At 36.2% G+C, this 15,315-nt stretch overlaps 1 protein-coding gene and 1 long non-coding RNA gene across 5 annotated transcripts in view; one reads left to right on the top strand and one right to left on the bottom strand.

The window, feature by feature from the left end:
* Positions 1-12,918, top strand: part of STPG2 (sperm tail PG-rich repeat containing 2) — a 718,556-nt gene extending 705,638 nt beyond the window's left edge. For 2 of the 3 annotated variants that reach the window (XM_055111641.1, XM_055111639.1), the window contains 2 exons: positions 4,280-4,428; positions 11,627-12,085. In XM_055111641.1, the coding sequence (XP_054967616.1) occupies positions 4,280-4,417 (138 nt within the window). In that variant the 3' untranslated portion in view covers positions 4,418-4,428; positions 11,627-12,085. Of the gene's footprint in view, positions 1-4,279; positions 4,429-11,626 lie in introns of all 3 variants that reach the window. The other variant, XM_055111640.1, reaches the window with a different exon arrangement.
* The window catches only part of LOC130541445 (uncharacterized), a 63,928-nt gene that overhangs the window by 11,289 nt on the left and 37,324 nt on the right, over positions 1-15,315 (bottom strand). The window contains exons 2-3 of one of the 2 annotated variants that reach the window (XR_010111984.1): positions 13,736-13,803; positions 11,602-11,751 (exon numbers count right to left, since the gene is read on the bottom strand). This is a non-coding gene — a long non-coding RNA (uncharacterized LOC130541445). Of the gene's footprint in view, positions 1-11,536; positions 11,752-13,735; positions 13,804-15,315 lie in introns of those variants that run through there. The other variant, XR_010111985.1, reaches the window with a different exon arrangement.

The raw sequence follows: 15,315 nt of genomic DNA, 5'->3' as shown, positions 1-15,315 counted from the left end.
GACTTTGCTCCAAAATTGGAGAAGGTGTGGAGAGCCGGGAGAAGCCAGGAAGCAGGAGCAGGCGTTTCCAAGCCTGTGAGGGCATGAGGGCCTTCCTGGGCCCCCAGGTGTATAGGGATGCCTGAGTCTGCAGCCAGGGTTTGGATAGCTACAGCTGCAGCTGTGCTGGGCGGGGGGGGGGGGGGGGGTGGGGGGGCGCAGGCTCCTGCCTGCTCTATGGAGCAGGAGGACTGGCTCTGCAGCTGCAGTTTGGGTAGCTGCAGTGGCACCCAGGGAGCTCCTGCCTCAACTTAGCAGGGGTAGAGCTCCTGCTTGTCCCCAGCTCCTGCAGGCTCCATGGAGTATGCAGTCCTGGCTGCACCTCCCTGGTGCAGCATACCTGATGGCAGCCACAGGCTGTCTGGAGCAGCTGCTGCCATCACTATCTCTGTTCTTCAACATTAACACATGATTTTCTCTAATTGCATATTTTATTAGTAATTTCTATGGGAATTTGAGTAGGAAGAATTATTGATGGCAGTAATAGAGAAAAACAATAAGATATCAGATGGAGAGTCTCTCAATTCCACTACGTTTTATTCATAATTTATATACATCTGGATTTGTCTTATAATCCTTTGCAACTCTTGGAATAGATCACTCCTTTTCACTAATTCTGATACCTCCAAATATACTTTAGATCTTATTTCCTTCTGTATTTTCTGGCACATTTCACTATAAGTTATTTATCTCTCTTTCTCAAGTACAAGGTGATCCCTGTTGTCTTTAAATAGTTTTGAATCTTTTCTGTTAACAAAAGAAAAATAAAATTATAAAAAAGATCTCTATTTCCTATTTTTGAAACTAAACTTCTTAAAAAGAAGTTCATTGCTGTTCTACCTCCTCTTCTTTCCTCTCCTCTCCTCTCCTCTCCTCTCCTCTCCTCTCCTCTCTTCTCCCCTCCTTTTCCCTTCCTTTCTCAATATTCTGCAGTCTGGATTATATGCACTTTAATTTACCTCAACTAAATTAATTAATATCCATTTCTCTTAATATAATGGGCATATTTCTGTCCACTTCGCCACTTTTCAGTAGTACTGAAATCTTAAAACCAGACAGATACATTCACTTCTCTTGGCTTTCCTAACATACCACTCTCTGACATTCTAATCTGTTTTATAGGCTTCTACCCCATATCTGGCTGTGAATTTGAGAGTTCATAAAGTCTTGACCCTGGGTCTTTCTCCTATTCTATAATCTCTCAGTAGTCTATTTGTAGATAACCTGCACATTTTCATTTTTAACCCATACTTCCCCCTCTGAACATTGGTCTATAGTGTCTTCCCTGCCTCCAGAAGGTAATTCTAACCTGAAAAACATCTTGATGAGTAATTCTTATTTAAAAATATATGTAAATAAATATTAATAATTCCCTTTGAAATTAGTAGTACACAATTATTTTAGTAGTTAAATAAGTGCATGTAGGATATTTAATATTTATACAAGAAAAACATTAATGTAAAATACAATAATGTGATTTTCCAAAAAGCAATAATATCTTACCAACTTTGTAATAAACTTTAATGGCCTCTCATTACTTTTGTCATCACCAAAATCCTTAACTTGGCCTACTTAGGTCTATGGCACCATCCCTCATGAGGCCTACCTTGCTCTGTGCCATTCCAGGCTTATTAGCCTACTTTCAGTTACTAAAACATGCTACAGGATCTTTGTCTGTGTTGATCTTTGAGTCTGGAGTGCCTCCCCTGACCCTATTCCCCACCATTGCCTGATTAAGTCCTATCTTTACTTCATATTTCCTTTCAATTGTCACATCCTTAATGAACCCTCTGATCTCCTTTACTTGGTCCATTCTTCTTATATTGTCTCCATGTACCTCTTCTTGGGAGTTCTTATCAATGTTTGATTTTATATGTATTTTATGATTATCTCATTATTGGTAATAGATTTTGTGAGACCTGGGATTATGTATTTTCGGCTGACAATTTTATTATTAGATCTTTGTAGAGCACCTGATATATAGTAGGCACCTGATGTTCACTCACAGAATAAATAAAAGAAGGAGGGAATAAGTGGAAGTTTCCCAGTTTTTCTTCTATAAATCATGAAATATTTTGGATTATGACTAAAGCTTGGGGGTAATTCTATGAATGTTGATTTTTTATTTTTTATTATTTTTCTAAGCAATTGGACTTACATGTATAATTCTCTTTAGTTCAATAGTTATTCGAAAGGCTCTCTTTAGACTTTTTAATAATTGAAGGATTACCTCACAAACTTTATTCAGTTCCAATTTTATATTTTTTCTGAAACTTATTTTTGTTCATATTATAAATAAGTATTGGTGACTTTTTACAATATATCTTCAAATTAATGTTACTTTCCTTTAGGCTACATTGTTTGCATTGGAATTGTGTTTCTGTTTGTTTATGCTGTTAAAAGAAGACATCTATGCAAAATCAAAACAATAGGATATGTGGATTGCCCTGGCTGTGTGCTCTCACCCTGATCATGGAAATACTGTTCCTTTTAATTTTATTCTAATGATATGCTGAGATAATCTACCTCAATGAACTTTTACTGTCTTTACAGACTGCTGGACTGAGGGCGAATTCTAACTGCCCTGTTTACCACTTCCCTAATTATAATAATGAAAGTTTATTTTTAACTAATTTGATGCAAATATTTACTCATTGGGAGACATTACACAAGACGATGATGAGGAGGAGGATGATAATAGTAATAGACACATATGGTTTTTGTAGGACATGCTTGATATGCTTTATACATTATTAACAAATTTAATCCTCATAAAAATATCATATTATTTTAGCATCTTCACTTTCCAAGTGTAAAGACCAAAGGACGTAGCAGGTTATGGTGGTGCATACCTGTAGTCCCAGCTACTTGGGTGGCAGAGGTGGGAGGATTCCGGGCTTGAGCCCGGGAGGCTGAGGCTGCAGTGAGCTGAGATTGAGCCCCTGCACTCCAGCCCGGGCAACAGGGTGAGACCCTGTCTCAAGGAAAACAACAACACTACAAAACCAAAGCACAGAGATATTAAGTGAGTTGCTTAAGAACACACAGAAAGCAGATGGCAGGAGCAGGGTTTCAACCAATGAAAGGTTCATGCTTTTAACCACCAAGCTATATTGCCTTTCAAGATAAAGGACTGCTTTCCATACTTTAACTCAATTATTATAACCCCTAAACCTATATAAAGTAGATTGCTTTGACTCCATTTGAAAAGTGAGGAAACCTAAGTTCAGAAAGGGGAGGTAACATTTCGAAGTCCACAGACATTGAAAATGTCCGAGTCCAAATTTCTACTGAGATATATGAATTATCTTTCTACATGAAGCTGACTTTAAACCTGTAACTCTCATTCTATTACATGAAGACAGTCAATGAAAAACTATAAATCTAAGAATGCAGTATTCTCAACTTGTACTTACTAACTATGCATCTCAATTTCTAACTTTTTAATCTATCCTATTATATGGCATTCTTGTGGAGGGGAAGATAAAAAAAGAGGATCATTGATATAGCTATGTTAGGACTAATACATATCACATAGGAGGCACTCAAATGAATATTGATTGAGTGACTTCCATTAATTTCATTCTTTAATCAGCTCCTTTTTGCAAAAAATTTGTTGGACATTCCTCACAGCAATGGAAATCAGAGTTTGTTTTACTTTTAAAAATTCCTTTGAATTTTTGTCTTTCTTGATGTTTTCATTGGTATGTTGAATGGTGAATGGAAATTGACTTTATCTTGTTACTGCCTGTTAATAGTAGGAAAATAGGCAGATAATATGCATTTAACAAACATTTGTTGAAAGGATAAATGCTGAGAGAAGGCACATCTGGAAAGTCAATATCTGCTTTCATTGGAAGCAAAATTTATTTTGGGAACAAAAATTATTTGATATTAATACATGCAAAAATGTACATATTGCTTTTTTTAAAAGAAATTTTAGATTTCATCAAAGGTTTTTGCCTCTACCAAATATATATGACTTTTAGAAGAATATTTAATATGCATTAAGTTCATGACTTGTAACTTTTATATATTTTATTTTATTTTTTACTTTTGTATAGTTTAAATTATATTTATATATGTTAGCCCCAGGAATCCAAACATGTAAGATATCAATAAATGGCATTGGTAAGTTAGTTTATGTTAATGAGTTCATTATTAATTAATGTAAAATAATATTTCAAAGTTTATAAATGATACAATTAAAATATGCTATTCTTTTTTTTAATATCCACAGCTCAGTCCATTTTTAAGGCATACTGTTCTGAAGAGAACATTTAATGTAACTCTGCCAAATTCTTTCTTGATTGATAGAGAAATCACTCCTACTCTAGAACAAAAAGCCAAACAAAAACACCAAGGAGGCAAAATATAATCTACTAAATGGTGAGTGTATCAGTTTGTTCTCACATGGATATAAAGAAATACACAAGACTGGGTGATTTATAAAGGAAAGAGGTTTAATTGACTCAGTTTCACATGACTGGGGAGGTCTCAGGAAACTTCCAATCATGGTGGAAGGCATATGAGAAGCAAGTACATTCTTCACAAGGTGGGAGAAAAGAGAGAGGGAAGAGGAACTGCCAAACACTTATAAAATCATCAGATGTCATGAGAACTCAGTCACTATCATGAGAACAGCATGGGGGAAAACACCTCCATGATCCAATTACCTCCCATCAGGTCCCTCCTTTGACATGTGGGGATTACAATTTCAGATGAGATTTCGGTGGGGACACAGAGCCAAACCATATCATTCTGTCCCTGGACCCTCCCAAATCTTATGTCCTTTTTACATTTCAGAACAAATTGTGCCTTCCCAACAGTCCCCCAAACACTTACTTCAGCATTAGCTCAAAAGCCCATAGTCCAAAGTCTCATTTGAGACACGGTAAGTCCCTTCCACCTATGAGCTTGTGAAATCAAAAGCAAGTTAGTTACTTCCAAGATACAATATGGGGACAGGCACTGGATAAATGCTTCCATTTCAAATGGGAGAAATTGGCCAAAACCAAGGGGCTATAAGCCCCATGCAAGTCTGAAAGCCAACAGGGCAGAGATTAAATCCTAAAGTTCCAAAATAATCTCCTTTGACTCCATGTCTCACATCCAGGGCATGCTGATGAAATGGGGAGGGGGCTCCCACAGCCTTGGGCAGTTCTTTCACTGGCTGGTGTTGAGTGCCTGCAGCTTTCCCAGCTGCAGGGTGCAAGCTGTCAGTAGACCTACTATTCTTGGGTCTGGATAAGGGTGGCTTTTTTCTCACAGCTCCACTAGGAGATGCACCAGTGGGGACTCTGTGAGGGGGCTCCAACCCCACATTTCCCTTCCACACTGCTCTAGCAGAGATTCTCTAAAAGGGCTCTGACCCTGTGAAAGACTTCTGCCTGGACATCCAGGCATTTCCGTACATCCTCTGAAATCTAGGCAGAGGTTCCCAAACTGCAATTCCTGACTTGTATGCACCCTCAGGCCCAACACTACATGTAAACCACCAAATCTTGGAGCTTGCACCCTCTGAAGCAACAGTTTGAACCATACCTTGCCCGTTTTAGCCAAGGCTGGAGCTGAAGCATCTGGGTCACAGGACACTATATACTGAGGCTGCACAGAGCAGTGGAAGACCTGCCCACAGAACCATTTTTCCCTCCTAGGCCTCTAGGCCTGTGATGGGAGGGTCTGCCACTAAGGTCTCTGACATGCCATGGAGACATTTTGCCAATTTTCTTGGCAATTAACATTTGGCTCCTTATTACTTATGCAAATTTCTGCAGATGGCTTGAATTTCTCCCCAGAAAATAAATTTTTCTTTTCTACTACATGGTAAGGCTGCAAATTTTTCAAACATTTATGCTCCACGTCCCTTTTAAATGTAAGTTCCAATTTCAGATCATCTCTCTCAAGTTCAATGCTCCACAGATTTCCAGGGCAGGAGCAAAATTCTGCCAGTCACTTTGCTAAAGCATAGCAAGAGTAATCTTTACTCCAGTTCCCAATAAGTTCCTCGTCTCCATATGAGACCACTTTAGCCTAAACTTCATTGTCCACATCACTATCAGCATTTTGGTCAAAACCATTTAACAAGTCTCTAGGAAGTTCCAAACTTTTCCTCATCTTCCTGTCTTCTTCTGAGATCTCCAAACTGCTCCAACTTCTGCCTGTTACCCAGTTCCAAAGTTGCTTCCACATTTTCATGTTATCTTTATAGCAGTACCCCACTTCTTGTACCAATTTCCTGCCCAGTCTCATGCTGCTATGAAGAAATACCCGAGACTGGGTAATTTATAAACGAAAGAGGTTTAACTGATTCACAGTTCAGCATGGCTGGGGAGGCCTTGGGAAACTTACAATCATGGTGGAAGGCAAAGGAGAAGCCAGTACCTTCTTCACAATGTGGCAGAAAAGACAGAGGGAAGAGGTACTGCCAACACTTATAAAACCATCAGATCTCATAAGAACTTAGTCACTGTCATGAGAACAGCACAGGGGAAACCGTACCCATCATCCAATCACCTCCCACCAGGTCCCTCCCTTGATACATGGGAATTGCAATATGAGATGAGATTTGGGTGAGAACACAGAGCCAAACCATATCAGTGAGTATACCTGTCCTCCCTAAGTTATATGGTTACTACATTTTTATAATCCATAAATTAACTGCCATACACAATCCGTTGGTCAGAATATATTTTTCTGTCCTCAAAGCAATATATTTGTATCGCTCTTCTAGAAACTGGTTGTGTTTATGGCTCCAAGGTGTAATTAACAGATTATAATAGAAGACTATCTGTGTTCCTCTAGAGATAAGTTCTAATCTGGTCAAGAATAGCCAGTACATGATCCTTACATTTTTATAAAGTCTGTTTTTCATTTGCCTTTAATAACAAGATAAAATAGTTACCTTAATCAGGTGAGTTGCTTTTTAATTAACCTATCTTTTTAATACAAATAAATTTCTGTAATGTTATGCTTTAGTCAGTTGTTGTAGGATTATATCTTATTTTAGCATGTAGACTTTTTTAGTTAAATTGCATTATCAAGCAGTTTTGAATTAAAAGTTGGCATGTTTATATGAAAAGTTAATATATATTGAACTATGGGTTATACACTGAATATATAATAAGGACTGTAACAGTGGCTTAGACTTCGAGGTTTTTGTAAGATAAGACTGGATTTGAAAAATTGGATGTTATTATTTCCCAGAAAAAGATTCCTTTTCTTTTCAGTATCCACACCAGTAATTGGCTTTGTATTTCAGGAGGAAACTACTGAGATTATATCAATTCCTAGGGAACTAGATTCTAAACAGAAAATTATTTGCTAAAGTAATAAAATATAAAGTTTAATATCTGATATATCATTAACCTGCTTATTAGAGTAATAGATCAAATTCATATAGATGCCATCAGTTTATTCATGCCATAGACTATTGCTGTCCATGATGGTAGCCACTAGCCACATGTGACTATTTGGCACTTGGAATATGGATATTGCAAACTGCAATGTGCTGTAAGTCTAAAATGAATACCAGATTTTGAAGACAGTTTTACAAAAAAGTGTAAAATATCTCATTAATAATATTGTGTATTTATTACATGCCAAAATGATAATATTTAAGGTTTACTGGATAAAATAAAATATACTATTAAGATTATTTTTGTCTGTTTATTTTTACTTCTTATGTGGTCGTTAGAAAAATAAAATTACTTTTGTGGCTCAAATTATAGTTCTATTAGACAGTGCTGGTCTAGAACATTCATAATTTAGAATAGTTAATTCATCAGTAGATTGTATAGAAAAACAATGTGTACACTAATGTCAATTTTAATTTCATCTCACAAATTATACTTTTGCTTCTATTATATATCTTGTTATGGCAAAGAGAAATAGTCCATTGAGTTTACTTATAATCTTTATTAGTTATCAATATGTAGTATATTCTTTACAAGGCAAAGATTTTTAAATGATTTTATTTAATTTAAAACCACAGCCTCAACTTATTATTTTTATCATTTTCAATTTTATACCTATTGACTCCACAATAGATTATTATCATCATTACTTAAGTTATTATTATTATTTGAGACGGAGTCTTGCTCTGTCACCCAGGCTGGAGTGCAGTGGCGCGATCTCCACTCACTGCAAGCTCTGCCTCCTGGGTTCACGCCATTCTCTTGCCTCAGCCTCCTGAGTAGCTGGGACTACAGGCGCCCGCTACCATCCCCGGCTAATTTTGCTAATTTTTGTATTTTTAGGAGAGACAGGATTTCACCATGTTAGCCAGGATGGTCTCGATCTCCTGACCTCGTGATCCTCCCGCCTCGGCCTCCCAAAGTGCTGGGATTACAGGTGTGAGCCACTGCACCCGGCCTACTTAAGTTATTTTTATTTTGATTTACCCACATATTTAACTCTTTCATTGTTCTTCTTTCCTTCTTTCATTTCTGTGCTTCTCCTTAGATTATTAGTCTTCTATCTAATGAACTCCTTTGAATATGTATGTTTGCACAGGTTTGCTGTTGATGAGTTTTCTCAGTTGTTTGTCTGAAAACATCTTTATTTCATTTCCCTTTTTGTAGGATATTTTTGCTGAATAAAGAAGTTCAGGCTGGCATATTTTCTTTGAGCATTTACAAAATGTCATTCTATTGTTTTCTGCCCTCCATAGTTTCTAATGAAGTGTCTTTCCTTTGAAGATAATGTCTTTTATTTATCTGACTGCTTTTACAACTTTTTTATGCATTTTAAAAAGGTCAGTTTTACTCTAATGCTCTTAGATTTTCCTACCTTCTGCCCCAATTCTCCTTGGTGTTTGTTAATACTCTGGATTGTGTGGATTGATGTCTTTGTATTGGCTCTGAAAGTTTCTCACCTATTATCTTTTCAAATATTGCTTCTTTAACATTTCTCTCTTCTCTTATACAAATGCAATTACAGATATTAAATTGTGTCTCATGTGTCTTGTATGCTCTTTTGTATATTATAGATTCTCTTTTCTTTTTGAACTTCAGTCTGTATATTTTATAATAATCTCTCCTTAGTTCAAAAATCCTCTCTTTAGCTGTTTAAACACATCTATTGCATTCTTAATTTAAATGTTAACATTTTCAGTTCTGTAATTTCCATTGGGTTATTATTTGTAAATTCCAGTTACATAGTGAGATTCTTGATCTTGCCAACAATTTTGTTAAGCATTTTATTCTTTATTATTTTAAAATCTATGATAGATATCTCCAACTCTAATTCACCTTTGGTTCGCTTATGTTTTAGTTTTCTGTTTTTTGATTATATCTCCTGACATGCCTAGTAAGTTTGATCAAATGTAGAATATTGCTCATGAAAAATTATAGATATAATTTGATGTTTTGTCTCATATTTTCTTCCTTCAGGGAGGATTTCCTTTAGATTTTTCTCAGGTACCTTAAATATGGGGCAGACCTACTTTTCCAGTGTGGGATTGTGCCTGTCCAGAACTGAGTTTCACATTTTTGTTAAGAGTTGATGTAATTCTTATTACCCATATTTTTAGAGTATAACCTTCTCTTATTCTAATAATAGGAAGTCAGGGATATTAACTAGAGGCCCTTCTCTAATCTTTTCTTCTTCCATCCTGGGAAACTGCCAAATACCCCGTTTTGCTGCCTATGTCTTTAGCTGCTACTCTTGATTCCATTTGATATCTTGTTAACCCTATACCAGATAAAATTTAGCAAATGTCTTAAGGAGGAACATGACACGATGCCAGAATTCCCTTATTCTTCTTCCTTTTTCTTTGTAATTTAGTTTCTTGACATCCTGCCTTATTAAACTACAAGTTTTATCTTTAGAGATCCCGATAAGGCCAAAGTCTCAGCTTAGGTTTTTATCCGCCTTGTGGCTGTCTTCTTGGTCTTTTGGCCTTGTGCTATTTAGAAACTAAAAGATTCCTCAAGGGAAATGTAAGGCTCACTTCAGTATTACACCTGCCTCACTATTCTCACCAAATTTCTGGCCCTTCAAAACCTGGTTGTCTGTATAGTTTTCCATTCAGTTAAATAGGTTTAAGCCGAAATAAATTCTATAGATTTTATTTGTTGCATGGCCTGCAACAAGTTATTCTTTGCCATGTCTGAATTTCTTTACCAGTTTGTCAAGCTCCTTTCCTTTCATCTCTCAATTTATGAAATCCTATATCTTCAATGAATAGTTACAATTAAGAAAGAATATCTCCTAGACATGAGGTATCCTGCCATGTAACTATTTACTCATAATTCTATAAAAAGCACACACCCTTTTTAAGGAAATATATTTATTAAACTTACTTACAGATTTATTTTTTGAGAATTACCATTGTCACATTAGAAACTAAGAATATGTTATGGTTGTATGTTTCATTATTTAACTATTTTTACATGGTGTCACACAAAAATAAGCCCTTAGAAATGCTTTAGTATCCAGGCATGCTCACTTCCATTCGAAGCCCTCTGTTAAATAAGCCTTCAGCAGGCAAAGCCAGACTAGCCCCCTGTCTAACTTTATCATTACAGATGGACAAAAAGACCCAATTCTATCTTTTCTGTTTCTACACTCTCGTATTATTACCACTGAAGACCCTCAAAAAGCTACCAGAGTTGCATTCAGAATTATTCTGCATTTCAGTAAATATAATATCATTTGGAGTCTCCCTACTTTAATTAACTTTAATTAAAAACAATTTTTTTTCTACAATTAGAGATAAGTTTAATGCTTGGCTGAGCTACTACACCAACTCTAAAGAAAATGAGTGAGTTAACATGTTCAAATAGCTGTTATCAGCTCTAATTATGTTTGCATGAAGAAAGAACAAGCTAGATAATAGAAGAGTATTGGATGATTGAAAATGGGGAAAGAGTAACCATCTGAATAAAAAAAAACAAAAAAAAATGTCATGTAGTAAAAGTGATATAGCCAGAAAAAATTCTGTGCAATTCACAGGTTTGCCCTTGGGTCAAGCCACATTTTCTTCAACTTTTCCTAGTCATAATGGACATCAACATAAAATATTTTCATATAGGTAGTCTCACGTACCTGAAGCTTAGTGAAAAAAAAAGGTATTTCTGCTAAGATAGTATCTAGTAGAGCCTCTAATGTGTTACAAGTTTATTTTATAACTAAATTTGTTATAAAAGATTTTTATTCTCAAAATACTTGTCAGTGGAGAAAATAGTGTATTAAATTATATTGTGAAAGTTTTAACAGCTTATTTGATTTCTATTTCTTTTTGCTCTGTCAGTAACATTTTATCTTATTAGACTCACTATTATCATGATGTAATGTCTAAACAATTGCAGAATATATACTTCTATATATGCCTTTAAGTACTCAAATCTTCAGCAGAGTCAAAAGGACAATAAATACAGAAGCCAGAATTATGACATAATATGAACTACTTGATATCAATGAGATTTAGTTAATTTGGTTAGAAAAAAAGAGTATTTTGTGAAATTTTATATCTTTTTTATTAGAAGTAATTTAACTAGAGAAGACATCTGAAAGAATATTTTGACTTAGGTGGAGAAGTAAAATAGAGATACCACTTACTGAAATAGCTTTTCTTTTCCCACAGATATAGTCCAAAGGTAATATATATTAATATAAACGTAAGCTGACAGTTCTCTCACAAAGAAGTACTTCCATGTTGATAATGTCCTCCATCAGCTGCTCACAGGAACATAATTGCTCTTCTAACATCTAGAGATAGAAAAATACGTTCTTATGTGATATTTGTTTTTTTCAGAAAATGTTTCCTATTACAAAAGCAGTATGTATATATTCATTGCATTCTTTCTAAGCGTATACTACTGATGCATCCATATAAAATATAATGCTGAATAAAAACATCTGATGAAAAGCCTTTCTTTTTTACTTTAGAGTCTCATTCTCTAACCAGAGAATGCAATTACTTTCCAAATACTAGGCATGCTGAAACAAAGTGAATGATGTTATTATGCATATGTGTTATTCCCTTGACTTTTTTCTTACTCTTCATTTCTCTGAAATGCTAAAAGTAGAAAATAAAAATCGTAAAAGGAATATTCAATATGTTTTACTTTGTATAACTTTTATGTGCAAATAGGAAAGAAAAGAAAAAATGATTAAATTGTGGCAATATACTGAATTATCTTCAATATCCTACATATTTGAGGAAGACGGGTAAATTTAAATATCACGTCCCAAAACTTTTGGCATTAATGCTCTACTTCTAACATGGTCTTGTAAAACAAATTAGTTGGAGATAAGGATTTACCAATAGTATTTAATATTTCTAGAGGAGCATATCCTCTTTAAAATTTTAACAAAAGCTATGGAAACTTCAATGATGAAAGTGGATTTATGCAAGCAATCTAAAACTAACATAATTCTAAAAGATTCAAGTACTCCTGAAATTTTCAATGTGTTCTGATTTAAGAAAAGTGTATCTAAAATATCTCCATTAATGTGCCTAAAATTAATCATTCAAGATTGGAGCAATAAAACCCCCCAAAATGGCAAATAAATACTTGCTCTTCCATTGAATTGGATGATTTGAATTGAATTGAATTGAATTGGGAATACAGCACAGAACTGGTGGTTGATGGAGAGGAGACTTTGAGCTCATCTCCTAGTTACATAACCCTAAACTAACTAGTTAATCACCTAGTTCTTTGTTCTATGGCTCCAAAATGAAGCAGTTGACGTACTAGATCTGTAGATGTCAAACATAGAGGACGCTTTGCAATCACCAAGTGAGGTGGTAGAATAACACAATTTTCCAACATCTAACAACTCTCCACCTAGTACTGCCTGTATTCTGAAATAGGTCCTGAAACCTGTATTTTTCTATAGGTATTTATGTGATGTAGTTAAGCTTTAGCTACATGATCCCCAGGGTTTCTATCATCCCTATAGTATTTCTTTTGGAAATTACCTTTTTATACGTCATACAAACCATGCAAAATATAGTTCTGGTTGCAGAAAACTCAGACAACCAGGAGTATTTGAAGTGCATTACATATGTTGCAACACCCTTGCATGTATTCTTTTTTTAAAAAAAGAAAAAAAATAAAACCGTATGGGATGATTTTTACTTTCGTATTTTTAATTCTTTTCCTCTATAATATATTACGTAATGTGCAAAACTTGTTCATGAATAAAGAATAGAAAAATGAAAATTCAGAATGTGGGAGAGAATTGCCAGTCAACTTTTAAGACAATGTTTTAATTATTCAGTAGAATAATTCTTATGTCTATAATCTTCTTATGTATTAACATATTCTAAACCAGAACTAGTAAAAATGCATAAATTTTCATTCTACTATTATAACAAAATAATATAAACTTCTTGTCACCTAAAAACAAAGTTGAGAATTCAATATGTGAAAACTGCATGGGAAGCATAATTATTTTGATATTTTTGGAAGAGTAAATGATCTTGTTTTTAAAATGACAGCCTTTCTGTAATATTAAATTAATAATTTTAAGAGAACTACAGAAGAGATAAGCAAAAAAAAATAGTAAAATAGAAAAGGCATTTTATATATATGTATATATACATAAAGATATATCTCTTTGGAAAGATGAGTAAAAATATAAATAGAATCAAACAATACAAAAGACTATGAAAAATTATATATTATTAAAAATATGAATAGGATAGAGGGTCTTAGAATATTCATGTTCTCTGAAACAAACTTACCACAAGAAGCAAGAAATTGTTGGAAGAAATCTGCTTGGAGTCAGTGACGCTTTCAAAAGACATTTCCTCTGTGAAAAAAGAGCAAATAATTCTGAAGCTGGAACATGTTGAGGCAAAGAAAACTCAGCTAATGGAACTAAAAATGAAATTATCGATAATAGGGAAATTTAACAATTTATAAAATAAAAGCGATGATGTAGCAGTTCAGCTTTAGTAACACAGAATTCACAGGGAAACAAGTAATAAAAATAATGATTAAGTTGGGATGGTTAGGAGATCCCAGGTATGCCCCATTTTGCATTCCTAACCATGTCAGTGTAGACCAGTCACTGGCAATTAACTTTTGTAAAACTGGAAGATTTCTCCTTTTTCAAAGGCTTGGAACCAGAGATCCCAAGGAAGATAATGATTTAACCATTCTCTGAGAATGTATTCTGCAGAACACAGTGATTGCTTCAAATTAGAAAGATTGAAAGGGATGGCTAATTTCCATAACTTTGACAAAAATGTGTGTAAAAATACTGAACAGCTGCCTTCTTCAGCTCAAAATTCAACACAACTAAAATAGTATTATACTGATCCATTAATATTTTTTATGCCCAGTATGTTAGTCTGTTTTGCATCATTATAAAGGACTATCTGGACTGGATAATTTATAAAGAAAAGGTTTATTTGGCTCATGGTTCTGCAGGCTGTTTAACAAGTGTTGTGCTAGCATCACCTTCTGGTGAGTCCTCAGGAAGCTTACAATCATGGCAGAAGGCAAAGGGGTGAGAGGTGACAGCGTGCTGGCAGCCCTTGCTCACTCTCAGCACCTCCTCAGCCTTGGTGCCCACTCTGGCCACGCTTAAGGAGCCCTTCAGACTGCCGCTGCACTGTGGGAGCCCCTTTCTGGGCTGGCCAAGTCTGGAACCAGCTCCCTCAGCTTGCGGGGAGGTGTTCAGGGAGAGGCACAGATGGGAACCAGGGCTGCTCATGGCGCTTGAGGGCCAGCGTGAGTTCCGGGTGGGCGTGGGATCAGCAGGCCCGCACTCGGAGCAGCTGGTGGGCCCCACCGGCCCCAGCCAGTGAGGGGCTTAGCACCCAGGCCAGCATCTGCGGAGGGTCTGCCGGGTCCCCCAGCAGTGCTGGCCCACCAGCACCATGCTCGATTTCTTGCCAGGCCTTAGCTGCCTCCCCATGGGGCAGGGCTCGGGACCTGCAGCCCACCATGCCTGAGCCTCCCCAATCCCCCGCCATGGGCTCCTTCATGGCCCGAGCCTCCCTGACGAGCGCTGCCCCCTGCTCCACAGTGCCCGGTCCCATCAACCGCCCAAGGGCTGAGGAGTGTGGGCGCACAGCGCGGGACTGGCAGGCAGCTCCACCTGTGGCCCCAGTGCAGGATCCACTGGGTGAAGCCAGCTGGGCTTCTGAGTCGGGTGGGGACATGGAAAATCTTTATGTCTAGCTAAGGGATTGTAAATGCACCAATCAGCACTCTGTCTAGCTCAGGGTTTGTGAATACACCAATCAGCACTCTGTATCTAGCTGATCTGGTGGGGACTTGGAGAACCTTTATGTCAACCTAAGGGATTGTGAAT

The sequence above is a fragment of the Pan paniscus genome, chromosome 3, assembly GCF_029289425.2.
Source record: "Pan paniscus chromosome 3, NHGRI_mPanPan1-v2.0_pri, whole genome shotgun sequence".
In the NCBI taxonomy this organism is placed as follows: domain Eukaryota; kingdom Metazoa; phylum Chordata; class Mammalia; order Primates; family Hominidae; genus Pan; species Pan paniscus.
Note: the sequence above shows the minus strand (reverse complement) of the source record. Positions and strands in the feature narration are given on the sequence as shown.